We start from the raw sequence: 27,598 nt of genomic DNA on the forward strand, positions 1-27,598 counted from the left end.
AGTCAGAAAGAGAAAGACAAATACCATATGATAGCACTTATATTTGGAATCTAATATATGGCACAAGTTAACCTTTCCACAGAGAAGAAAGTCATGGACTTGGAGAATAGACTTGTGGTTGCGAAGGGGGAGGGGGAGGGAGGGGGATGGACTGGGAGCTTGGGGTTAATAGATGCAGACTATTTCCTTTGGAATGGATTAGCAATGAGATCATGCTGTGTAGCACTGGGAACTATGTCTAGTCACTTATGATAGAGCATGATAATATGAGAAAAAGGAATGTATAAATGTATGTGTAACTGGGTCACCATGCTGTATAGTAGGAAAAAAATAATGTATTGGGGAAATAAATAAGATAAAATAAAATAAACTTTAGCCAGCTAAAAATTAAACCTCCCACCTTGACCAGACCCTAACCACCCTTTTATGAATATGTGACTTGACACATCACCCCTGCCCTATAAAACTTAACTCTCCCTAAGTGGTGGGGAACCTGAGTTCTTACTCAGGGTTCCCAGCCAACTCTTTGGTCAATAAAACTTGCTTGGGACCTCACTAATATAGTTGGCTGTCTTTTCTTCTCTCCTTCATTCTAACACCACCACCACCACAGAAACACTCAAATATTGGGTAAAGATACATCTTTACTTTGTTCTTAATTGGTCAAAGCCATTGTCATGCTTAAGACTGCTCATAACAGCCCCAGGGCTGTTCAACTGTATGGTATTAGATTCTTTTTGCTGTACTCTATAACAATCTAGGTCAACACCAATCCAGAACCGCCCCTACTGGGAGGTGTTGGGCCACAGTGGGAAATGATCTGAATGTCAATGCCAAAACAGGCCTGAGTTAGTCAAGCTTCAAGTGGTTTGAGCATAGCTCAGCAAATATGAGGGTTTATATGCATTCGGATATGCATGCATGGCGTATGCTTCCGGGGTTCTTGTCCTTCCAAGGAGAAAACTCAGCCCTACTTTATTTAGAAAATAAATCTCAAATTCTAATATTTACATCAGCATATATTTATGGATAATCAACCATGTAAAGGGCCTAGGTAAGACATAACTCCATTTCTAATTTTGTTATTATTGTTACTACTACCATTCCCATCTTGTTAATTGTATAGCACCTAAGAGCTTATAAAGCACTTTTATGTTTGTTATTCCTTTTGGGTTTTGTGGAATCCCCTATAAGGTTCAAATGATTATCCTAATATAACAGAAAAAAAAAAACTAAGTCTCAAAGTAGTAAAGTGACTTATTCTATCTAGGTCACACTGCTAATATGTGACAGAACTAAGACTCAAATCCACGTATATCTCGCTTCAAAACTTTTGGCCTTTCCAGTACACCAGACTATCAAAAGGCAAATTCCACTGACTTTCCAATTTTGCTCAATAAATTTTTGTGTGAGTGAGTAAGCGAATGAAGGAGAGGAAGTAATCCTGTCTGTACTGGGGCAGATTCAGATTGGGCCCTATAGTGGTGTATGTGTGTGTGCTTGTGGGGGAAATCCTTGGGCACATTGGTAGAGGGCAGTGGAGAGAAGGAAACTGCCATCACTGAGTTCCTTGTAATCCAGAAACTGTGACAGGGACATTAACAGATTCTGTTTCACTCTATCCTCACAATAATCTTATGAGCCAGATGTTATCTAGTATCTCATTTCATCAGATAGTGAAATTGAGGTCCAGATAGGTTATGCAACTTTCCCAAAGTGACAGAACAGAAATTTTAACTTTGGTTTGTTCATTCCAAAGCTAATTCTCTTTCCATTATAATAGTCTGCCTTGAGAACCTTCTGGTTAGAAGCCAAGAGGGAAGAGATAGTAGGAGAGTTTGTAGAGAAAGATGGAAGGGCAGATTATACAGTAGAAACCAAACTGGAGTCCTCTGGGCCCTGAGCAATATGGAAGTAAAACAGGTACTAATATCCAGGGATGTTAGAGGATCTGAATGACAACTGGCTTCCCAAATGGGATACTGATGCCATTCTCCTCCCTAGGGATATTTTTAACCCAAGTGTCTGTTTGGGACATTGAGAAGCAGAACAGCAATGTGAGAGCCACTTATATCTCTGAGGTGAGAGTGGCTGCTGAGGTGATGGCAGGACCTATGACAAACTCAGAGGTAAGTTTTCCCACCAATGATCTATAAATAAGCCCACAGCAGTCCCTAAGATAGCTATTAACCCTGACTTTGCTAAGTCCTCCCCTGAGGGACTGCTGTTTGCTGTTAACAGTCAGGAGCATGGTGAGGGTGAGGCACTCTGATGTGCTTGGCAGTTGAGTTGTAGCAGCTGTTAAAAAAGCCTCTGAATTGCTGGGGGGTTGGGTTCATTTCCTTAAAAAAGGAGGAGGGAACCAGCTGTGACCAGATCCCCTTCTTTAGATGCTCTTGCCTAGTCTCCCAGGGGATTATGTGAGAGTGCTTTATTCTCAGGCAAAGGACTTAGAAAATATGGCAGGTGTCTACTGCTGCCTTGGTGCCCACAACTTGCAGTCTTCTTAAGGGGGAAGGAGGTGGCTGGCAAATTCAGTATAGGTGAGCTTGAATGGAACCAAGTCATGAAATTCCAAAGTTTAAGAGTTTCCCCTAGAACTGGAACAAAATCACATTTTGAGATGGTGGAAAGTCAGGAGGTTGAAGCCCTCAGTCACAAGTCTGTTATGAACAGACTTATGACCTTGAGCAGGTTCCTTCTCCCATCTGAGCCCATTTACCCATTCATAAAACAAGATGACTGAGCAACCTCTAAAGATTCTCCTAGTTTTGACAGTTAAGGATTATCTCCCTTCAGAATTCTTCACTCTTTTACCACCTCCCTTACTTCTGGGAATTTCTGAAGGAGATGATGTGACAAAAGACCCAAGCCTGCAATTTCTTTGGCTCTTATCTTCCTAGAATTCTGGCAAAGAATTGCAGGGTTGGAAATAAGTACCAAGCCAAAGCATCCCACATGTCCTCAACACATGGAGTCAGGAGAAAAAAAAGAGAAGAGCAGAGAAGTGGCAATTCCCAAATCTTTGGGGTTGAAGAAAACTTTGGGTCATAGGGAAGTGGGATCAGGGTTCCCAGAGCTTGGAGACAAGATAGAAAACTTTGGAAAGGAATACTACAAAGTCTTGTATGTTCTTAGCATTAATGCAAATTATGTTGCTGTAAAAACAACTGGAGATGGGGCATGTTAGGGGACTGTTAATGTGTGTTCTAAGGCCCATAGGTAAGAGTGTATGGATTCTCCCAGTTGTGGGAGAAGATGGAGCTCTACTTATGAGCCACACGAATCTGTAAGTCAGGGCTAGCGAGCTGAGTTACAAAAGATGTACCCTGAAGCTCTAGGAAGGAATTGAGGTGTTGGTTGGGGGAAGACTCTGGGTTTTGAGTGAAGTGAATGAAGTTGTTTTCAGCCTCGAGGAGCTTTCCATGGTTAGTGGTCAGTGAAGGGGAAGGGACCTGAGACCCTCAGAGAGTAATTCTAAACAAGATGCAAGAGAGACAGGGCTAGAATGATCCCATGGGAGGTGGGAAAAATGGAATTGGTTCCTTTGAGGCCAGGAGAGTGTTATAAGTGCACTGTGAAAAGGATGAAGAGGAGAAATTGGAGTTTACGAGACTTAGAAATTATTAGATACAGAGATTCTGGGAAAAAAATGAGGAAAATGAGATTTCTGAGTGCTTTGAGATTAAAGGATCCCCAAATAAGGACATTTGCATTTTAAAAGAAAAGCATGGAAAGGGAAACATTTATTCCAAGGTATTGCTAAGTGAAGTTTCAAGTACCATTGAGGAAGAGTACTGGGGAACTGGGAGGAAGGATTGTGGAAGAAGGGTAGTCAACACAATCTGTCTATGTGTGAGGCCTGCTGGGCATGTCCTGCCTCAGGAACAAGGGCATAAAAGGCATACCTGTGCAAATCTTTCTGAATCTCCTCCAGCTCACTTGATCCAGCTCCCGGGGGATGCCCTTTGAGATGGGCAGAGAGTGACATTTTTCCAGGAGGATTTTGAGGGGTGGAGTCCTTGGTGATGGTTCGTCTGGGGGAAAGAAAACCTACAAAGAAAACTAATCAGGATCAGTTACTCAGTGGGGGTGGAGAGTGAGCCAACACTTGGCTTAAACAACAGAGCTCCCAATTTGAACTATCTGGTCCTTCTCCCAAATTCAGGCAGGTTTACTGTGTATCATCAATTAATGCAAGCAAAGATCCAATGACAAAGAGCCTAAAAGACAACAGGGAGTAGAGAAAATAAAAATAAAGCAACTGAATTAAAGAAAACAGCACCTATTTGTTTATCCCTTCTTGGGGATTTTTTGTGTGTTTGGTTCGTATTGAAATGGGGGAAGTGAGGATTCTGCATTTGCTATTGACTTTAACCTTTACTCAGTGTGAGACGAGGCAAATGAATTCATGTCGATGAGTCTCAATTTCCTCATCTGCATAAAAGGGATAGTGATAATACCTACCTTGTGAGATGAAGAAATGAGATAATGCACTTAAAGCACATAACAAAGTACTTTAAAAAGAGACTATATATGTGTGGAAAAGCAAGAATGAGAGAGACTGAGAGAAACTTTCTCTTGCCAGAAGCACATCTTAGCTAAGACCAATTTCAAGTCCCCTCCTTTGATATCAATATAGCCAGGTGTTTTCATCCTCAATCCTTATTTCTTTTCCAAAATTGTGACCTCCAAGTTGAAAAAGAGGAAAGTAATATCTATGAAGTATCTGTGCAGTATCCGTTATGTATCAGATACCCTACTGAGTATATTTATGCATACCATATCATTCAGTCTCCACGACTACTCCCTAAGGTAGATAGTAGCCCATTTTACAGTAAGGAAATCAAAGGTAGAAAGGATAAATTAATTGCCCGGGATCAAATGATAAATGATAGGTTTATCTAACTGCAAACCAGCCATGCTATCTTTCTAGAAAAGATAAAAAATAGTTCCTGGACCTACATTCTTTAAGTTCCTCCTTAGTACTCCTAAGTCACTGTGAACATAGTTTTTTCCACCTGTATTATCCATCCCTAAGAGGATTGGATGTACAGAGAAGTTAACAGTTTGGATGGCAAAGGTATAAAAAACTAATAAGCAGGAACTTAAATTAAAAAGAGGGCAGAGACCAGAAGGGGAACTTTAGGACCTCTGATGATAGCAGAGCCCAAAAGGAAGAAGAAAGAAGAATCCTTTCTGGGCAAGAACTAAGCCAATGAAAAGCCATGTACTCTTTCATTACTACAGCCCTCCCCACTTCCTTTTCATCTAAGAGTGTTCTTCCCTTGTTGTGCAGGGACTTAGATTTGGCTCACCATGGTGGCAGAACTTGAGTTGGAATTCTATGCTAATCCAGCATAAAAAACATCTTTGCTGGCAAAATATCTGGCAGTATTTTTATTTGGGGACAACATTTTGGTGGCCTAAACAGGGACCAGAATATTGGTGAGCAAACAGGTGTGTTACCCATAATTAAGCCCATGGTTACTCACTGTTTTCTCCCCAACTCTGGAGTTTGAAAATATGCCTTTCTCTTGGATCTGAACTCTTTGTATGTGAAGCTCTCCAGGCTTATTTGGGATCTCTTTTAAGGTTTCATCGTTCTCATTAAAGCCTGGTTCTGTATGCAAATATCTGTTTGGCAATTTGATCTGATTTTAACATCACACTGTATCAACAGAAGCTGGCTAAAAACACCTTCAGTACAATTCTTCCAGAAATAGGAGCTGTTCCTCTGAAAATGTGATGGTTTTTCAGGCATCAGCCTATTACTTTGGAAGAGGAGCTGTTTACTGGAAACTGGCTGAAAAATCCTTTGGCCTGGCTCCTGTGGGACCAAGCTGCTTCCTTAGAAATGGCTGGTATTCAAGTCTGCAAACTATTAGAATTGCTCTTGGTGTTATATGCCAGTTAAACTGTTTGAAAATTGTCCTTTACTCTATAGAAAAACCTTTGAGAAATCAGATCTCAGTTATCTCAGCATTTTAAGGGCACCTTCCACCACAGGAACTCTGGCAAACCTTGGTTCTTTCTCTTGTGCATTTTAAACTAAATGAACCAACCTGACCAAAGGCAATTTAGAATACCAATGGCCATTATGGGAAACTTTGAAATCCACAAACTTAATTTCCTTAAAAACAAATTGCACTTCAATAGCCCAAAATTTTCCAGAGCTGAGTGGAATTCATATTTATATTGGTATTTTGAGGCTTCCCAACATTATCAGGAATCTACAAATGCCTTTTTGGAAAATAATATTTTAAGATTAACTAAAGCAAACAAATGATTAAAGAAAGATAAAATAGCTCTCAAAGCTTCAGGCCCTTCTTCCTCGCCTTCTTTTGTCTCTGGCTTGTTTTCTGATGCCATCTTGTTGTCTCTGCCTCTCCCTCCTCTACTCATGGCCAGACTCCGTATCTGTCAACAACTTCATCCTTCACTTCTACACATCATACACCTCTATAACTTCAGTTGTCCCATACTAATTCAATCATCCAACTTTCATTTTTCTCTGAAACTCTCCCCATGCCCTTTTCCTCTGAATTTGTCAGAAACTGTCCCTTTAAGATTAAGTCTTAGGAGGATCCAGAAGCTAAACTTTTAATTTCTTTTTTAAAATTATTTTTATTATTTATTTTTTAATTTTTTAATTTATAAAATTATACATGATTTACAATGTTCTGTCAATTTCTACTCCACAACAAAGTGACTCAATTATACATATACATACATTCTTTTTCTCACATTAACCTCCATCATGTTTCATCAAAATTGACTGGATAGAGGTCCCTATTCTACACAGCAGGATCTCATTGCCTATGCACTCCAAATGCAATAGTTTTCATCTACCAACCCAAAACTTCCAGTCCATCCCACTCCATCCCTTTCCCGCTTTGGCAACCACATGTTTGCTTTCCACGTGCATGAGTTTCCTTCTTTCCTGTAGATAGGTTCATTTGTGCCATATATTAGATTCCAGATAAAAGTGCTATCATATGGTATTTGTCTTTCTCTTTCTGACATACTTCATGTAGTATGAGAATCTCTAGTTCCAGCCGTATAACTAAAAATGGCATTATTTTGTTCTTTTTTATGGCTAAGTAGTATTCTATTTTGTATATGTACCACGTCTTCTTAATTCATTCATCTGTCAATGGACTTTAGGTTGTTTTCATGTCTTGGCTATTGTGAATAGTGTTGTAATGAACATATGGGTGCATGTGTCTTTTTCAATAAAAATTTTTTCCAGATGCCAGGAGTGGGACTGTTGGATCTTAGGGTAGTTCTATATTTAGTTTGCTGAGGTACCTCCAAAGTGTTTTCCACAGTGGTTTTAACAATTTACATGCCCACTAACAGGCTGGGAGGATTCCCTTTTCTCCACACCCTAACCAGCATTTCTTTGTAGACTTATTAATGATAGCCATTCTGACCAGTGTGAGGTGGTACCTCATTGCAGTTTTGATTTGCATTTCTGTAATAATTAGTGACATTGAGCATTTTTTATGTGCCTGTTGGCCATCCATATGTCTTCTTTGGAGAAATGTCTATTCAGGTCCCCTGCCCATTTTTCAACTGGGTCGTTTGATTTTTTGCTATTGAGTTGTAAGAGTTGGTTGTATATTTTGGAGATTAAGCACTTGCTACTTGCATATTTGCAACTATTTTCTCCCATTCCATAGATTGTCTTTTTTTTATGGTTTCCTTTGCTCTGGAAAAGCTTGTAAGTTTAATTAGGTCCCATTGGTTGATTTTTGTTTTATGTCTATAGCTTTGGGAGACAGACTTAAGAAAACATCTGATGTCAGAGAATGTTTTGCCTATGTTCTATTCTAGGAATTTTATGGTATTTTGTATTATGTTTAATTTTAAAAATTTTTTTTTGTCTTTTTTACCATTTCTTGGGCTGCTCCCTCAGCATATGGAGGTTCCCAGGCTAGGGGTCTAATCAGAGCTGTAGCTGCCAGTCTACGCCAGAGCCACAGCAATGTGGGATCTGAGCTGTATCTGCAACCTACACCACAGCTCACAGAAATGCCAGATCCTTAACCCACTGAGCAAGTCCAGGGATCGAACCCACAACCTCATGGTTCCTAGTCAGATTCGTTAACCACTGAGCCACAATGGGAACTCCAATTTTTTTTTAATTTTCTTAAAAAAAATTTTATTTTAGTTGATTTAACAATCAATTGTCAATTTACGCTGTAGAGCAAAGTGATCAGTCATACATATGTGTGTGTGTGTGTGTGTGTATATATATATATCTTTTACATATGTATATACATATATACATTCTCTTTCTCACAGTTTGAGTCTTTAAGCCATTTTGAGTTTATTTTTGTGCATGGTGGGAGGGTGTGTTCTAGTTTCATTGATTTACATGCAGCTGTCTAGTTTTCCTAGCACCACTTACTGAAGAGACTGTCTTTTTCGCATTTTGTATTCTTTCCTCTTTGGTCAATGATTGATTGAACATAGGTATCTGGGTTTCTTTCTGGTTTCTCTATTCTGTTCCATTGGTCTGTATGTCTGTTTGTGTTAACAGGACCACACCATCTTGATTACTGTAGTTATGTAATATTGTCTGAAGTCTGGGAGAGTTATGAATCCTACTTGGTTTTTTTTTCCTCAAGATTGCTTTGGCAATTCTGGATCTTTTGTGGTTCCATATAATTTTTTTTAGATTGTTTGTTCTAATTCTGTGAAAAACGTCATGCGTAATTGACAGGGTTTGCACTGAATCTCTAAATTGCTTTGGGTAGTATGGCCATTTTACTGATATTAATTTTTTCCCATCCAGAATCATGAAATAGCTTTCCATTTCTTTGAATCCTCTTTAGTTTATTTGATTAATGATTTATAGTTATCAGCATATAAGTCTTTCACCTCCTCAGTCAGGTTTATTCCTAAGTGTTTCATTTTTGGGGTGCAATTTTAAAAGATATTGTATTTTTGTATTCCTTTTCTAATACTTCATTGTTTGTATACAGAAATGCAACTGATTTCTGAATGTTAATCTTGTATCCTGCTATTTTGCTGAATTTGGTGATCAGTTTGAATAGCTTCTGTGTAGAGTCCTTAGGGTTTTCTATATACAATATCATATCATCTGCATACAGGGACAAGTTTACCTCTTCTCTTCCAATTTGAATACATTTTATTTTTTTCATTTGTCTTGCTGTGGCTAGGACTTTCAATACTATGTTGAATAACAGTGGTGAGAGTGGGCATCCTTGTCTTGTTCCATATTTTAGTGAAAGGCTTTCAGGTTTTTCTCCGTTGAGTATTTTATTGGCTGTGGGTTTGTCATACATGACTTTTCTTATGTAAGTTATGTTCCCTCTATACCCACTTTGGTAAGAGTTTTTATCATGCCTGGTTACTGGGTTTTGTCAAATGATTTATCTGCATCTATTAAGATGCTCATCTGGTTTCTGACTTTTTTTTGTTAATGTGGTGTATGGTGTCGATTGATTTGCATATCTTGAACCATCCTTGTGAATTTGGGATGAATACTACTGGTCATGGTGTGTGATCTTTGTTATAAGTTGTTGAATTTGGTTAGCTAAAATTTTGTTGAGAATTTTTGTGTCTATATTCATCAAAGATACGGGCCTATAATTTTCTTTTTTGGTAGTATCTTTGTCTGGTTTTCATATTAGGGTAATAGTGGCTTCATAGAATGTCTTCAGGAGTTTGTTCCTTCTCTTTCAACCTGTTGGGAAAATTTAAGGAGGATGGTTATAAATTCTTTGTATGCTTTGTAGAATTTGCCAGTGAAGCCATCTGCTCTGGACTTGTTTGTAGGGGGCATTTTTATTACATATTCAATTTCATCTCTAATGATCAGTCTGTTCTATTGATCTGTTTCTTCTTCATTCAGTTTTGGCAGGCTCTATGTCTTCAGAAAGTTTTCCATTTCTTCTAGGTTGTTAAATTTGTTGGCATATAATTGTTCAAAGTATTCTCTTATATACATATTTTTTTTGTATTTCCGCAGTATCCATTGAGATTTATCCTTTTTCATTTCTTATATTGTTTGAGTTTTTTCTCTCCTCTTCCTGGTGAGTCTGGTCAGAGGTTTATAAATACAATTTACCAATTCAAAGTACCAGCTCTTGGATTTATTGATTTTTTTCTATTGCTTTTTTTATATAATGATTTTTGTTTTTTTCATTATAGCTGGTTTAGACAGTAGACTTGTGGTTGCCAAGGGGGAGGGGGAGGGAGTGGGATGGATTCAGAACTTGGGGCTAATAGATGCAGATTATTGCCTTAGAATGGATAAGCAATGAGGTCCTGCTGTGTAGCACTGGGATCTATTGTTTTTTGACTCTAATTATTTTTTTTTAAAGAGTCAAGATTTTCTTACACTCCTTCCCTGCATTTTGGATGTGGGGGATATTGATGTCCTTTTTTTAACATCTTCATGTTTATCCTTTCCTGTTCCTTGTATTTGTAATCACTTTCACAATAGTTTTTTTTTTCTTTTAGTTCCGTATATTGGCTTATTTAAGTGATTACTTTCCAATTGTGATTTCCTCCAGCCTATTTCTTCTTACTTAGATTTTATTTAGAGGAGCCCTTTCAGTATTTCTTTGAGAATGCGTTTGGTACTGCTCTATTCTTTACGGTTTTATTTGTTGGAGAAATAATTTATTTCTCTTTCAATTTTAAATGATATTCTTGCTGGGTAGAGTATTCTAGGCTATAGTTTCTTCTTTTCTAGAACTTCGAGTATATCTTGCCATTGTCTTCTGTCCTGTAGTGTTTCTGTAGAAAAATCAACTGATAGCCTTATGGAGGTTCCCATAAAATTAACTTTTTTTTTTCCTTGATGCCTTTAAAATCCTCTCATCTTTAATTTTTTCTCCATTTTTATTGTAATATCTTTTGGTGTGTGTTTATTTCGGTTCAACTTGTTTGGGGCCCATCTGTGGTTCCTGTATCTTGATATGTGTTTCCTTTATTTTTTTATTTTATAATGTTTTTTATTTTTTCCACTATAGTTGGTTTACAGTGTTCTGTTGATTTTCTACTGTACAGCAAGGTGACTCAGTCGCACATACAGGTATACATTCCTTTTTCTCACATTATCATGCTCTATCATAAGTGCCCAGATACAGTTCCCAGTGCTTTGATATCTGTTTCCTTTAGATTTGGAAAGTTTTCCACCATAATTTCTTCAACTTTATTTTCAATCCCCTTTTCATTTTCTTCTCCTTCTGGAATCTCTGTTATGCATAGATTGGCCCACTTTATATTTATCCCTTAGACTCTTATATTGCTTTCATGTTTTTTTTTTTTTAATTTGGTTTTTTCCTGCTGTCCTGATTATGTGATTTCCATTATTCTATTTTTGAGGTCACTAATTTGTTTCTCTGCATTATTCATTCTGCTCTTAAGTGCCTTCAACTCAGCTTGGGTTTGCAAATGAATTTCCTAATTTTTTTTGGCTCCTCATTATATTTTCTAGTTCCTTTCCAATGTAATCTGCATTACTGTTCATATCAGCTCTTAATTCCTTCATATCTGCTCTTAATTCCTTCAGTATTTTCACTATCTCTTTTTGAACTCAGTATCAGTTAGACTGCAAAGTTCTGATTCATTCTTTGTAGCATCAAGGGAATTCTCCTGCTTTTTTTTTTTTTTAAACTGGAAATGGTTGCTGAGCATCTTCATTTTGCTTATATTTTTTTTGTTCTTTTAGTTTAAAGAAAACAACTACCATAGCTCTGGAGGGCTATTATATACCATAGTCCTGGAGGGCCCCTGGGTAGATTGTAAGGGCTTACTATTTTTCTTTTTTTTTCTTTTTTGACATGAGGGCTGCTTTTAGTTTGGATGCTTGCTATCTTTTTCCTCAATGTGTGCAGGCTATTATACTTGTGCTGGTGTATGGCCTTCATGTGCTGCCAGGGAGATGGAGGCAATGGGCATAGCTGGTAGCCAATGCCTGGTAGCTGGGCTCTTGAGAATGGCTGGGACCCATGGGGAGGTAGCATTGACTTTTCATGTTGCACTGTTGGCTCTTATTTTTTTAAAAGGTAACATGGGTATGCTACTACAATTGCTTTTGGGGCAGCATCTTTCCCTAGAGTACTTTGGCCAAATAAGCTAAATCATATGCTCTTAAAACAAGCTTCTAATTTAGCCAAGGATAAAATGGCCAATATTTATACTGATAGTAGATATTATTATTATTATTATGGTGGCTCATGATTTTGAAATGTTTGGGAAGAAGTGTGGCTTCCTTATTTCCAATGAAAATACATTAAAAATGGCCCCTATGATTATGAATTATTGAATTTAATACTGTTACCTACCTCTTTAGCTATTAATAAGATTCTAGGGTATAGTTCTAAATTTGACTCTTTGGAAGTAGAGGAAAATTATCTTTTTGACATTTCCACAAGGAACATTGCCCTTAAAGGAAACACAGCATCTGAACCACTAACATTGTCCAAAGTGAAATTTCCCCAAACAATAAGAGTAGGAGAGTTTTTAATATTCCACTCACATCAATGTACAGATGCTCTAGACAAAATATCAGTATGACAACAGGGTTCCTAAATGAATAGAAAAGTTAGACTAAATTGATATTTTCAGGACATTATGCCCAAAAAACTCAGAATATACACTCTTTTCAAGTGCACATGGAACATTTTCAAGGATGGACCACATACAGGGCCACAAAACTATGCTAAAATAATTTAAGAGTATATTAAATTATTTCAAGTATCTTCTATGACCACAATGGCATGAAACTAGAAATCAAACACAGGAAAAGAAATGAGAAGAAGCTGACTACAGGGAGACTAAACAACATGCTACTAAAAAGACAATATGTCAACAAGGAAATCAAAAGGGAAATTAAGGAATTCCCATCATAGCTCAGTGGAAACAAATCCGACTAGGAATCATGAGGTTTTGGGTTTGATGCCTGGCCTCGCTCAGTGGATTAAGGATCTGGCACTGCTGTGAACTGTGGTGTAGGTCACAGACATAGCTTGGATCCCATGTTGCTGTGGTTGTGGCATAGGCCGGCAGCTGTAGCTCTGATTCAAACCCCTAGCCTGGGAACCTCCATATGCTGCAAGTGCAGCCTTAAAAAGCAAAAAAGGAAAAAAAAAGAAATTAAAAAATACCTTGAGACAAATGATATTGGAAAAACAACCATTTAAAATCTATAAGATGCTGCAAAAGTGGTATGTGGAGGGAAGTTCATAGTAATACAGGCCTTCCTCAAAAAAGAAGAAAAATCTCAAGTCAACCACTTAACCCACCACTAAAGAATTAGAAAAAGAAGAACAAACAACCCTAAAGTCAGCAGAAAGAGGGAAATCATAAAGACCAGAGGGGAAATCACTAAAATAGAAATTCAAAAGCAATAGAAAAAAATCAATAAAACCACTAACTGTTTCTTTGACAGGGTAAACAGAGTTGACAAACTTCTGGCCAGAATCACCAAGTAGAAAGAAAGAACTCAAAATAAGAAATGAAAAAGGACAAATCTCAATGGGTAGTACAGAAATACAAAAAACCATAAGAGACTACTATGAACTATTATATGCCAATAAATTTGACAACCTAGAAGAAATGGACTTCTTTCTATAGACTTACAGCCTTCTAAAACTGAATCAAGAAGAAATAGATCAACTGAACAGTCCAATCACTAGAAATGAAATTGAATATGTCATAAAAAAACACCCCCTACAAACAAAAGTCAAGGACTAGATGGCTTCACAGGCAAATTCTACCAAACATACAAAGAAGAACTTATACCCATCCTTCTTAAATTTTACAAAAGGTTGGAAAAGAGGGAACACTCCCAAAGACATTCTATGAAACCACCGTCACCCTAATACCAAAACCAGACAAAGACACTACCAAACAAAAAATTATAGGCCAATATCTTTGATGAACATAGATCTAAAAATTCTCAACAAAATTTTAGCCAACAGAATTCAACAACATATAAAAAAGATCATACACCACAGCCAAGTGGTATTAATCCCAGTTTTACATGGATGTCTCAACATACACAAAGCAATCAATGTCATGCACCACATCAACAAAAGTCAAAAGCCACATGACTATCTCAATAAATGCAAAAAAAAAAAATTTGACAGAGTCCAACATCCATACATCCATTCATGATAAAAACTCTTACCAAAGTGGGTATAGAGGGAACATACCTTAACATCATAAATGTCATTTATGACAAACTCACAGCCAATATAATACTCAATGGAGGAAAGCTGAAATTCGTCCCATCAAAATAGAACAAGACGAGGATGTCCACTCTCACCACTTTTATTCAACAAAGTATTGGAAGTCCTAAACACAGCAATCAGACAAAAAAAGAAATAAAACATGTCCAGATTGGAAGAGAAGCAGTAAATTTGTCACTCTATGCAGATGACATGATACCATATATACAAAAAAACCTAAGGACTCCACACTAAAACCACTTGAACTGATCAATGATTTCAGCAATGTAGTAGGAGACAAGATTAACATACAGAAAGCACTTGCATTTCTGTATACTAATAATGAAATATTAGAAAAGCAATATAAAAATATAATACCTTTTAAAATCACACACCTAAAAACTAAATACCTAGGAATAAACCTGACCAAGTAGGTGAAAGACTTATATGCTGAGAACTATAAAATATTAAACAAGGAACTTAAAGATGATTCAAAGAAATGGAAAGATTTCCCATGCTTCTGGATGGGAAGAATTAATATCAGTAAAATGGCATACTGCCCAAAGCAATTTACAGATTCAATGCAACCTCTATCAAATTACCCATGACATTTTTCACAGAACTAGAAAAAAATCCAAAAATTTACATGGAACTATATAAGATCCAGAACTGCCAAAGCAATCCTGAGGAACAAAGTCCAAGCAGGAGGCATAACTCTCCCAGACTTTGAGCAATATTACAAAGCTACAGTAATCAAGACAGTGTGGAACTGGTACCCAAACAGACATAAATACTAATGGAACAGAAGAGAGAACAGAGAAAGAAACCCAGACACCTAGGATCAATTAATCTTTGACAAAAAAGGCAAAAATATAAAATGGGGGAAAGACAGTCTTTTCAGCAAGTGGTGCTGGAAAAACTGGATGGCTGCATGTAAATCAGTGAAACTATAATACACTCTCACATCATGCACAAAAATAAACTCAAAATGGCTTAAAGACTTAAACATAAGATAAGACACCATCAAACTCCTAGAAGAGAATCTAGGCAAACATTCTCTGACATCAACTGTACAAATGTTTTATTAGGTCAGTCTCCCAAAGCAATAGAAATAACAACAAAAATCAACCAATAGGTTCTAGTCAAACTTACAAGCTTTTCACTGCAAAAGAACCCATAGAAAAAATAAGGTACACTATGGAATGGGAGTTTATAGTTTCAAATCATGCAATCACAAGGTATTAATCTCCAAAATATACAGAAAACTCATAGAACTCAACAGCTGAAAAGCAACTCAATTGAAAAATGGGCAGAAGATCTGAATAGATATTTCTCCAAGACATACAGATGGCCAACATTCACATGAAGAAATCCTCAACATTGCTAATTATTAGAGACATGCAAACCAAAACTACAATGAGGTACCACCTCACACCTGTCTGAATGGCTATCATTAATAAGTCAACAAATAATAAATGCTGTAGAGGGTGTGGAGAAAAGGGTACTCTCCTTTACTGTTGGTGGGAATGTAACTTGGTACAACCGCTATGGAGAACAGTAAGGTGTTCCCTCAGAAAACTAAATATAGAACTACCATATGATCCCACTCTTGGGCATATATCTGGACAAAACTTTATATTGAAAATTATTATTGAAATATTAATGAATATTGAAAAAACATTCATGCACCCCTATGTTCATTGCAGCAATGGTCACAATAGCCAAGACATGTAAACAAACTAAATATCCATTGACAGACGAATGGATCAAGAAGTGGTCCATATACACAATGGAATACTACTCAGCCATGAAAAAGAACAAAATAATGCCATTTGCAGCAACATGGATGGAACTAGAGAGTCTCATACTAAGTGAAGTAAGTCAGAAAGAGAAAGACAAATACCATCTGATATCACATATTTGGAATCTAATATGTGGCACAGATGAACTTATGTACAGAAAAGAAACAAACTCATGGACATGGCAAACAGACTTGTGGTTGACAAGGGAGAGGGGGAGGGAGTGGGATGGACTGGGAGTTTGGGGTTAGTACATGCAAACTATACTGTTTAGAGTGGATAAGCAATGAGATCCTGCTTGTAGCACAGGGAACTATATCTAGTGTCTCATGATGGAACATGATAGAGGATATTATGATAAAAAGAATATTATATATATATATATATATATATATATATATATATATATGTCACATTGCTGTATAGCAGAAATTGACACAACATTGTAAATCAAATATAATTTAAAAATTAAAAAAAATAAAATTCCTTCTTCTTACCAATGCACATGCATTAAACCACTGGACTACTGACAAAATCATATCCTTCATGAATAAATATTAGTGTGGAAACATTAAGGCTACAAAATGTATGTACCTCACTTATCCCACTTCTCTGAATTACAACACAGTTACACCTGTTTATACTATTCTAAGGCATTTATGTTTTAAATTACCTAATAGGCCATTCAAGCTCTGACAAATGGATGTCATATAATGTCCTCTATCTCATGGGTATAAATATGTTTTAGTCATGGTCTATGTTTTCACACTGGACTAAAGCCTTCCCTTGCAGACAGTCTATTGCCTCTTTTATTGATAAAGTCCATTTATCCTTACCTGCGGAACCCCTCTCAAACTTCATAGTGATTGACGGACCTGTTCTACTGACCTGGTGAGGCATGAGATGGATGAGTCCCAGGCTGAACAATTGGAATCTGTTCCCTGTGAACATATACTTCAAGATAAAGATTATGGCAGGAGCCTCACCCTGCTTAGATAAGACATAGAGACCACTTATTTCTCATTCCTGAGGTCAAAGAGACCTCTGGAAGTACACAGTTGCAGAAAGACTCCTCAGGAGTTGGAGAATGGAGTGGCACCAGACCATAGTACTCCATGTCATCTTCCCAGAAACCCTTGTGGTAGAATCTGTCCTGGCTAAAACGTGCACACACACACACACACACACACACACAGGAGAAGATCTGAATCAGGCCAATGTGTGTGGAGCAAAATAACTGGCCAAAGGAAGCTCAGAAGGACTGCCTCCATAAAAGTGATTTAAACGTCCAAAGCACATGTCATTCTCTTCCTCTCTTGCTCTTTCTGCCTGTCTCTGTCTGTTTCTATCCCTCTCCCCCACCACACTAGAGCCTTCCTATAATTTATTTTACCTATCTTCTCTCTCCTCTCTCTTAATAAACATTTTATTCCCTCACTACTCTCAGGCTCTTTGCTGAATTCTTTCTCCAAAGCAATAAGGATTATGGACCTACATCAAGTGGTTAGAGTTCAGCATTCTCACCCCACAGTCACCTGAGGACACTGACACTTGGACAAGTGTGTACTGCTGGGCTGGGTTTAAAACAGTTTTTCTGTGCTTATTATTGCCCTTAATATTCTGGTTTACTAAAAAGCACCAGTAGCATTTTTAAAATTTACTTGGAAAAATTTATAGAGGCACTCCAAATACCTTGGCCAGAAAGGTTGTCCTTGGCGCTTCTAAATGTCAAATCCACACATTTTTTATTTGTTTCCTTTTTAGGCCTGCAGTAGTGGCATATGGAAGTTCCTGGGCTAGGGGTCAAGTTGGATCTGTAGCTGTTGGCCTATGCCACAGACACAGCAATACCAGGTATCAGCCAAATCTGTGACCTACGCTTCAGCTTGTGGCAATGCCAGATACTTAACCCAGGGATTGAACTTGCATCCTTACGGATACTATGTCCAGTTTTTGACCACTGAGCCATAATGGGAATGCCAACAAATCCACCATTTTGGAAATCATAAACTATCATCTTGTGAGACAGTCATAAGATGCCCAGTGCACTTGGATCCTGCTTCCCAAGGATAAAAAGGAGAGGTATGCTAATATTGCAATGGCATAATTGCTTCTATTAAATATTACTATGGTTTTGTAGAGGAATATTTTCACAGTGCACCCTTCAGAGTAGAAGATCTTAAGCATCACTCCTTGCAACCTAGAGATTCTGTCTATTGGAAAAGACACCTCCAGAAGAACTCTCTTTAACCTCACTGGAGAGGCCCCATCAGGTATTGCTAACTTACTCTTGTGCAACCAAACTCTGAGGAATATACTCTTGGATTCACATGGTACACCTAAATAAAATGCAAAAACCTTACTGGATCTGTACATCCTCTGTTGACCTGAAAGTAAAGATTTCCTGGAACAGAAGCATATGGCCTCTGATGAGACCAGCTTTCCCAAGATATCCAGACCTGGTCTCTTGGAAGTTTGTTTCCAAACCTTTGATGAGAGCATAAGGGCTTCAGATGATCTCCAATGTCTATGATCTTGGTAATATATGGACTTTAAACGAAGAGTGCCTGAGAATTCTTTCTTGTTACTGGAATGTGACTATAATAGGCTTCTAATTTGTGTACTTTCCCTCTGATATTAGAGACACTACACTCAGGAAAGGTCATTTCTAGCACTTAGGGACAAAAAGCCACTGAAACTAGAAAAACAGACTATTGATCAGTAATGCTTTCAGACAAAGGTCCTGATCAAAAGGAGGAAATGTTAAAAAAAAAAAAAGTAAACAGAAACGACAGTTAAATAGAGTTGGGAGACCAGAAAGAGGAATTCTCATTCCCTGTGATGAGTGATTTCGAGCAGACTTGTGTAGGTCCTTTCCTGGAGACAGATCCCTCTGTGTTCCTGCTTATTGATGACTGGGAAATGAGGCCATGGAAATATACTGTGACTTCCTGGGCCCTCTCTGTAGAATAAAGAACAAGCCCTAGCAGTTAAAGTTTGGGAGATAAAGAAAGGAGAAACAAAAGATAGGACAGTCAGCCAGGAAAGTAGCTTCAAAAAGTCACTCACAAGGACTCCCAGTTTTGATTCAAAAGTAAAGATAAGTATGATAAGCACATTTATAAGTTATTTTACAGATAGTAAAGTCCCCACCAAGTGGAGGAAGTTGGCAAGTTGAAACCAGCAAGTTGATGATGTTGACTCCTGAAATACCACTCTGTTACTTTACCAAAAACCAATCAGAAAGATGTCCACAAGTTCATCAAGCACCCTGTGACTCTATCCCTCACATTGCCTTTAAAAACCCTTCCCTGAAAGCCATCAGGGGTTTGAGTGTTTTGAGCATGAGATGTCAGTTCTCCTTGCTTGACGCCTGCAAACCTGCAATAAAAACCGTATTTTCTTTCACTGCAACCTGGTGTCAGTAGATTGGTTTTGCTGCTCAAGTTTGGTTTGCTAACCATCATGAAGCCCAATACTAAGAAGAAAGATTCCTTTTCTTTCCTGGCAAGGACTCAGTCAATGAAAAGAAATGGATCCTTTTTTGTTTGTTTGTTTTTTGACCATAGCCCTCCCAAATTTCTTTTCTCCTTTATAAAAATATTCCCCTTCCCATTCCATGTAGAGCCCTGCAAGTGGCTTGCCAGGATTGCAGATCTTGAATTACATTTCTCTGCTGAAATCCAATAAAGCCATCTTTGCTGGAAAAGTATTTGCAGTTTTTTAGGTCAACACAGGTTGAGTCTCTGCCAAATTGGTAACAAGTTACCAAAGTCAGTTAATTATTATACATGGTTGAAGTCACTGGGTCTTCAATCCCTGTCCCAGGAACCTCCATATGCCATAGGTGAGGCCATAAAAAAAAGTCACTGTGTAGTACTGAAAACAGAGCAGTAAAAGCTACAAGTGATATTGAATCTGATTGAACCCTGAGAAATGGTCTAAAGTTTGCTTTTTACAATTATATTCAATCCTAAAATTAACTCTATCTCCTAGATCCATAAAATATTAGAGCTAGAAGGCTTTTTATGGTCACATAATCTAACTCCTTCATTGAACATAGAAAAAAACGTGAGCAATGGAAGGAACTGAATCATTGAATTAGGGCCCACCCTGATCCAGTGTGACCTCATTTTACCTTGATTACATCTTCAAATAAGGTCACAGTCACAGGTACTGAGGTTTAGGACTTGAAAATATAGTTTGGCGGGCACAATTCTACCCAATACAGAAGGACACCAACTTTTGCAAACTGCAGTTTGGGGAGATATCAGAACTAAGAAGCTTTAAGCCTAGCTAAGGACAGAGGTAGGGGCACCCACACCTGGAAAAGGATAAGAAAAGTAGGATGGAAGACAGTCATTTGTACTTTGGTTAAGGCCCATCCTGAATTAAGGTTACAATATATATAGCCTATAATGTCTTTAAAGAAAATATACTACCTGACTGCCCAAACTGAGGCTCCTATAGCATCAACTTCACAATTTGGAGTGTTCAGTAACAACTTGATGGGACACCAATTTCTGACTTTCCTCAGGTGTTCTTGAGGTTCTGGATAGCAGAATCCACAAGCACAGAGCAGCCTTGCTCACTCAGGGAGTGCCCTGCCTGCCCCTCCCATTATATCTATATCTATATCTATATACGTGTGTGTGTGTATATGTGTGTGTGTGTGTGTGTGTGTGTGTACGTGTATATATATAAATGACTAACCTAAGAACTTTCTTAGTTTATAACAAACAAAACAAACCAGTTTAGGAAGCTTCACCATAATGGTTTTTACACTGGCTAATAAAATATTAGGGTAGTTAAAATTAATTAGTTTAACAAGAAATAAGAAAAAAACTGAAATCTAGGAACTTCTTCCCAACAGTGGAAATATTGAAGGGACATGTCCCAGAAGAATAAAGACATCTTTAGATAGTTATTAAGAAATAAGATAAATAGGAATTCTCACTATGGCTCAGCAGATTAAGGACTCCATGTAATCTCCATGAGCATGTGGGTTCTCCCTGGCCTTGCTCAATGGGTTAAAGATCTGGCATTGCTGCAAGGTCACAGATGTAGCTTGGATCCAGTGCTGATGTGGCTATGGTGTAGGCTTGCAGCTGCAGTTCTGATTTGACCCCTAGCCTGGGAATTTCAATATACCAGGAGTGTTCCATAGAAAGAAAAACAAAAAAGAAAAAAGGAATGGATAAAAAAATATGGATATTAACGAGATTAAAACAAAAGGCTCTGATAAAAACTACATAAGGTTGGAATGATTGAAGGGACCCCCCCATTGGTCTCAAAGGGCCAATGGTCTCTTAAGGGCCTCAAAGAATCTGCTCCATTTACCCCAGTTTAATATATACATACATAAATACACACACACACACACACACACACACACACACACAGATGTATATATATATATATATGTGTGTGATTGAGAAAAAAAATAGAAGAAAATTACACTGAGTTACCTAATCAACAACTTCTTGGAGGCAACAGGCCAATTAATCAAGTTAAAAGATTGACAAAATGGCCTGAGTCCCCTGGCTCAAACCTTTACAGGGGGCCCCAAAGTCTTTTATACAAAAATAGATAAAATGGTCAGGATTTTGATAAAAAGAAAGGTTTTTGGACTCCTTGTAAAACCAAGGCTAGTTGATGGGATCCTAAAGGAAGCTAAAGTTAAAGATATCGAAGTTGATATAATTGAGATGAAAGTTTATACAAATTGATATATTTAAATGGGCTTAATATAAGATGGCTACATCTATTCTGTTCTGTGGGACAGACATTCTTACTGGGAAAGGCCTACCCTGCCAAGTAATTATAAGGCAGGTCATATAAATCTTCTCTTCAGACAATATTAATTAAACCTACTAAAACAAAAGAACAGGATACCCTGTTATCCACACAGTATTGAGGCAGGAGATAGATGGTTCCTGGCTAGATATTTACAGTTAGCCTCCTGTTTATACTTTTTGAGGCAGGAGACAGGCTCCAGGATAGACATTTACAACCAGCCACCTGTTTATACTTCAAGATAGAAATAACAACAAGAACAAGGTAAATAACTAGACTTTGTCTTCTGTGTACACTTTAAACAATAGTAATGGCAGGGGCAGAGAGGCACTAATCTCTGCTTGGGCAAAATGTGCATGTATATCAGGGAGGGCCCTTGGTCTGGTCAGGTGTGAGAAATAAAACAAGATAATTGGCCAAAGGAAAACAAACACCCAGATGAACTGCCCCATATAAGTGATTTAAGTCACCCCTCTGGTGCATTCCTCATTCAGGAGGATGCCCACACCTGCACTCCTCTTTTAGGTGTGTATTAATGCTTTGCTTCTGTTTTAAATAAATAAACTACTTCTCTGTGTTCTCTCCCACATGTTGTGCTGTGTCTCTAGTCATAAAACTTGTACCTGTTTTTACAGTCTTTGTCTTCTTGAAACATCCTTGCTTTCAATGGGGGCAAGAACTAGGGTAACTCTGCTTTTAGCCTCTAGCTGGTCTAGTGGATTGGATTCCTGGTTTTCACCCAGGCTGCCCATGTTCAATTCTTGAGCGGGGACTTAAGATCTTGCTTCAAGCCATCACTCACTGCTGTCTCTCTGAGATAAATATGAAATAAAAACTGGAAGTTAAAATTCTGGGGCTAGTAAAAATAATAATAGAGATTCTTGCTCTGAGTTTTATCTATGCACTCAGAAAGAGGGTTTTGGGAGTTCCCACTGTGGCACAGTGAGTTAGGCTCCAACTGCAGCAGCTTGGGTCACTACAGAGGTGCAGATTCAACTCCCAGCCCAGCACAGTGGATTAAAGGATCTAGCATTGCCACAGCTGTGAGTGGGATTCAATATCAGGCCCAAGAATTTCCATATGCCATGGGTGCAGCCATAAAAAAAAAAAAAAAAAAAAGAAAGAAAGAAAAGAGGGCTTTGTTGAATGCTTTGTGTAAACTTTTGAAGGCAGGATACCTTTGAAGCCTCAAGTTCTAGAACTTAGAATTCTTGATTTTCAGTTTAGTTGGAAATCTGATATAAAAAATAAAAGAAAATACAGTTGGGCCAATCAGACTTTGAATAACTTTTAGGTGGCAGACTAATTCCTTAGGGAATTAAAATCAACTGTCTTTATCTTTCAAATCTCTACCAATCAGAAATGTAAATACAGCCCACAATGACTAGAGACTCAATTATCTCAATCAGGTAAAACCTGAAACCAAAGGGGAAAAAAAGACCTTTTAAAACTCAAACCACTGGAAAGACTCTCTGGCTCACAATCTAATTTACAGCTTCCTTAAGCATTTATCAAGGACAAATACAAATCTTTTTTTGTTTATTTTTCTTACTAAATTATAGCCAATTTACAGCATTCCTTAAATTTTTGCTATACAGCAAAGTGACCCAGCCACCCATACACACACATTCTTCTTTTTTTAAAATTTTTATTTCCCATCATGTTCTAACCGAAGAGACCACAGTTCCCTGTGCTGTTCAGCAGAACCTCATCACCTATCCATTCTAAATGTAACAGTCTGCATCTACATATCCCAAACGCCCCATTGGGGGATGAATGGAAAATACACATTTTAATGGTCTTTTCCACAAATAGTAAAGCCTTAGTCATCTGAGCAAGCAAATTTAATTTATTCCAACTGGTATTTATAAATTGGTAAGTTTATATTGTATTACCTTATTCATAACTGTTAAAGTGAAGCTATGAGTTCTCAAGTTTTGTCTGTTTTTATGCCTGTGTGTACATTAGACATATGTATGTTTTTACTTCTGGATAGTATCATCAAAATTAAATCTATAAAAGAGCTCTATTTAATTGACTTAAAATAATTACTTACAAATTGAATATTTCTAAATATAAAAAAAAAACTGACCAGAGTGAATTTCAGGTTCAAATTGAGAAAGAAAATATTGCTTGCTATATCAGTAAACAAAGATGCCGCAGTCATCAGTGATTACAGCCACCTTGATGGTGAGCCTAGCTGGTGAGCTCTGAGGGAACTCAAGAAGGAAACAAAGAATACCTGTTATCTAGCAGTCAACAGACTCTAGCCACTCCCCACTTTCACCCTGAGGAGGTGAAAACAGAATACTGGCCCCAGATAGCTGAGGTGCATATAAAAGGAATGATTTTAGTGAGCCCTGACTAAAAGGAATGATTTTAGTGAGCCTTTCCCCATATAAAGAAAAGTGATAAATTCCTTAACTTGAGATATCTGGTTTTCTGTTATTAATAGTAATCTTTTGTTCCAACTGCCAGCCCTTGTTGCAAACCGCCTATAATTCCTAGCTGCCCCCTCACCCCCTCAGAGGAGTTTTTCAGAAGCTGCCTCCTGGGATTGAAGTCTTAAAAATGTAAACCAAAGAAAACTCTCATCTTTTAGGCTTTTAGGTTGTACTTTTTTTTGGACAACATGATCTAGGCAATACCCAGTAATTAATATCTGGTATTAAAGTTAGCTTAATCTTGTTGGTCTAGTAAATACAGACATGTCTTAATTTCATCATACCTAGGTTTACTAAAGGCAAATAAGTCTTGTTGATAGTTTCCTCAGTCCCCAACTTGCCATAGCAAAGCATTGGAATGGCTGATGTTTTACAAATTTATTAAAGTACATTTTTTTGGGGGGGGGAGAGAAAACTCACATGCAGCAAGGTTAAAAAAAGAGGGCCCAACTCATTTTACAATTGTTCTTATTACTGCTCCCCAACAAGCGGACCTGAGTAAAGGCCCAACTTCTGCTCCAGCCCCCTATGCTGTGCCTGAGTGTTGTTTTAGCTCTTTATGGGGCATATTTGATCTGATTGGTTTCAGGCAAGATACCTTATTTGCATGATTATATAGAGGCTGGGTGAGGAATGGGTGATATTCCTGCCCTACCAGGCTGTTCAAGGTGTGGGAAGGGGCATTACAATGAGACAAGGCCAGAAGCTTTTGGATTTAATCTCCTTGAAGGGGATTTGAAGCCTATAACAATGTTATTTTAATTGCAGAGTTTGTCAGCAAGAAAAATTAACTTGGTATGATGATATTTTCATACTTTTTAAAATAAAAATAAATGAGATAAGAGTTTTCAGGTGAACTCTTTAGGAATAATTATGGTTTTGGTTATGCCTATTTAAAATAATTTCCCCAGATTTTTGGTAACCTGAAATTTTTGAGTTTTAAGTTAAATTGCAAAATTTATTAAATATCCAGGTCATTTCAGATAAGATAAAATACTGGAAAATTGACTACTAACCAAGTCTACATTTACATATTTTGTCTTCTTATGAGAGGGAGATATTTGGATTTATTAGGCACATGTCTTATACCACATTGAGGAAAGAAATTATGCTATGAGAAGATTATGTTTGTAGAGATTACGGAATATTCTTAAATTTGGTAATCAGGAAATGTTGGTGTAATAGAGTTGACAATTACTTTTTGGTCAGTTTTTGCCAGATTAATGTTTTAAGAGCTTACATTATAATATATGTAATTAAAGCAATTGGGACAGTAAAGGAAATATTTCAGCATGCAAGGAAAGTAGGATGTTTGTTTTCAGCAAAAAGATTGTATGAGGAATAGAAATTTTATTTAGGAGAAGAAAGTGATTTTTCCTAAAGCTGGCTATTTCTGGATGGGAAATAAGGAAAGGGATAAACTAAATAGTTACAGAAAGTTATGAAAGGTTTATAAAAAGGGAGCCCTGAGAAAAGAATTTTGTATAAAGTCAGGCTGGGATTAGATTAAATTTAATTAGGTGAGTAAATTTTGCTAGGATGGGCTGATACAAAACTAGAGTTTCATTTTCTCTCTCTGTTAAGAGGACAAAGTTTTCTTGGGATGTTGAGCATCTTTTGATAACAAATTGTGAATTTCTTTGCCTTCTAAATTATATGTATCTCAAAAATCGTTTATTGTCACTTTGGTTGAATAAATAAATATTGTTTCATTGTGACCTATGATCCTATTTGGCCAAATGTTTTAAAACCTTTGTAATATCTTTGACAAATTGCCACAATTTGAATTCTAAATAAAGATTTTTTTACCTCCAGCTAACTTTGGGATGCTTCAAAAGTCCCCTGAAACACCTCAAAGAGAGATATAAACTAGTTTTGTTTGATTAAATGTTAAATTTAGGAAGCATTTTCAAATAAGTGGTGATAAATCATCTTAGGTTATATTGTATGGATAAATGTCATTAATACAGATATTCCTAAATTTATATAGAATTTCTATGTCCTGGTATAAAGTTACCAGTCATAATTCTAGTTATTACTTTAAAATGTTGTGTCACATAAATAATCAAGTTTCTTATAAATTGCATTATAATCAGATCTTTGGTCATGTCATTTTAAGTCTTTTGTCATTTATAGACAATTGCTATTTTATTCCGAGGGTTTTACAAAATGAAGACCTTCAAGAAGATGCATAAAAGGAACTTTGACAAATGTTTCTGATGACATTTATATCATACCACTCTGAACTGGTGTTTTGCACTTGCCATCTGCCTCTACATGGATTAAATTATGAGCTACCACAGCTGCTGACCCCTAGCACCCCTGAGCAGAGCTCAGGGTGAAGATCAGGAGTGAAGCACTCTGTGCTCTGGGAAAACTGGAAGAACAGGTCTTCGGATAGTTAGATATTTTTAGAAGAGGATTTGATTTGCCAAATTCTTGAATCTCCACTTATCTAGAAAAACACTAAAATCCTACATGGTGATGTCTGTTCCTCATAACTGCTAGTAAGCTTCATGACACCAGCAGCAAACTTGTAAAATGTGTGCATAGCTGCATGAATCTCCCATTCACCTTTAAAATTTACACTGATAATATTCCCCCCTGTATTTTTGGGGCAGTATTTGAAATACCACCACCTGGGCTATATTATTTTTTAAAACAGAAGATGTCACAGTCACCTGTGAATGCAGCCTTCTCCAAGGGTGAGCTGATGAGCCCTGAGAGAACTCAAGAAGGAAAAAAATAATACCTGCCATCCAGCAGCCATCAGACTTCAGCTACTCCTAATAGCAAGCCCCGAGGAAACTCAGGCTGCGAAAACACAAGATACTGGCTCTGATAGTTTAGGTGCATATCAAAATAATGGTTTCAGTGATCCCTGATCTTTGCATCTTCCCATAGAAAAGCACTAAATTCTTAACTTGTGACATCTGGTTTTCTGTAATCTTTTGTTCCTACTACCTGCCCTTTGTTGCCAAAAACTCCTATATATCCTGGCTACCCCCTCTCCTCCTCAGAGTGATTTTATAGGGCTACCAGAGATGCTATCTCCTGGGTTTAAGTCCTAATTTTGCCCCAAATAAAACTTATTTCTTGACTCTTAGGTTGTGCATTTTTTTAAGTCAACACACTAATCTTGATAAGAAATTACAAAACTCTAATGGAAAACCCAATGATTTCATTCAGATCAACATATATTAATTATATGAGATTGAATGAACTGATAAATATGATTAATAATTTTATGACTTTTTTTCTGAAATATGTTGGTTTTTAATCTTTGTCTTCCAAAAACACTTTCCTCTTACACTAATTATGATCTACAACAAATTAGTAAATA

The 27,598-nt window shown here is 37.3% G+C and overlaps 1 protein-coding gene across 5 annotated transcripts in view; it reads right to left on the minus strand.

Moving 5' to 3' along the window:
• ARHGEF9 (Cdc42 guanine nucleotide exchange factor 9) overlaps positions 1 to 27,598 on the minus strand; it is a 418,114-nt gene that overhangs the window by 261,041 nt on the left and 129,475 nt on the right. For 3 of the 5 annotated variants that reach the window (XR_014834560.1, XM_085006204.1, XM_085006206.1), the window contains exon 3: positions 3,909 to 4,053. The exons of the other annotated variants lie outside the window; for them this stretch is intronic. Coding sequence is in view for 2 of the 3 variants with exons in the window: in XM_085006204.1 (XP_084862330.1) it covers positions 3,909 to 4,053 (145 nt within the window). In the remaining variant the exon portion in view is untranslated. The remainder of the gene's footprint in view (positions 1 to 3,908; positions 4,054 to 27,598) is intronic. 5 annotated transcript variants of the gene reach the window in all.

Source organism: Sus scrofa, chromosome X, assembly GCF_054392235.1.
Source record: "Sus scrofa isolate SSC_HxYL_T2T_F1_AM1 chromosome X, Sscrofa_HxYL_maternal_Yorkshire_Landrace_v2.0, whole genome shotgun sequence".
NCBI classification, from domain to species: domain Eukaryota; kingdom Metazoa; phylum Chordata; class Mammalia; order Artiodactyla; family Suidae; genus Sus; species Sus scrofa.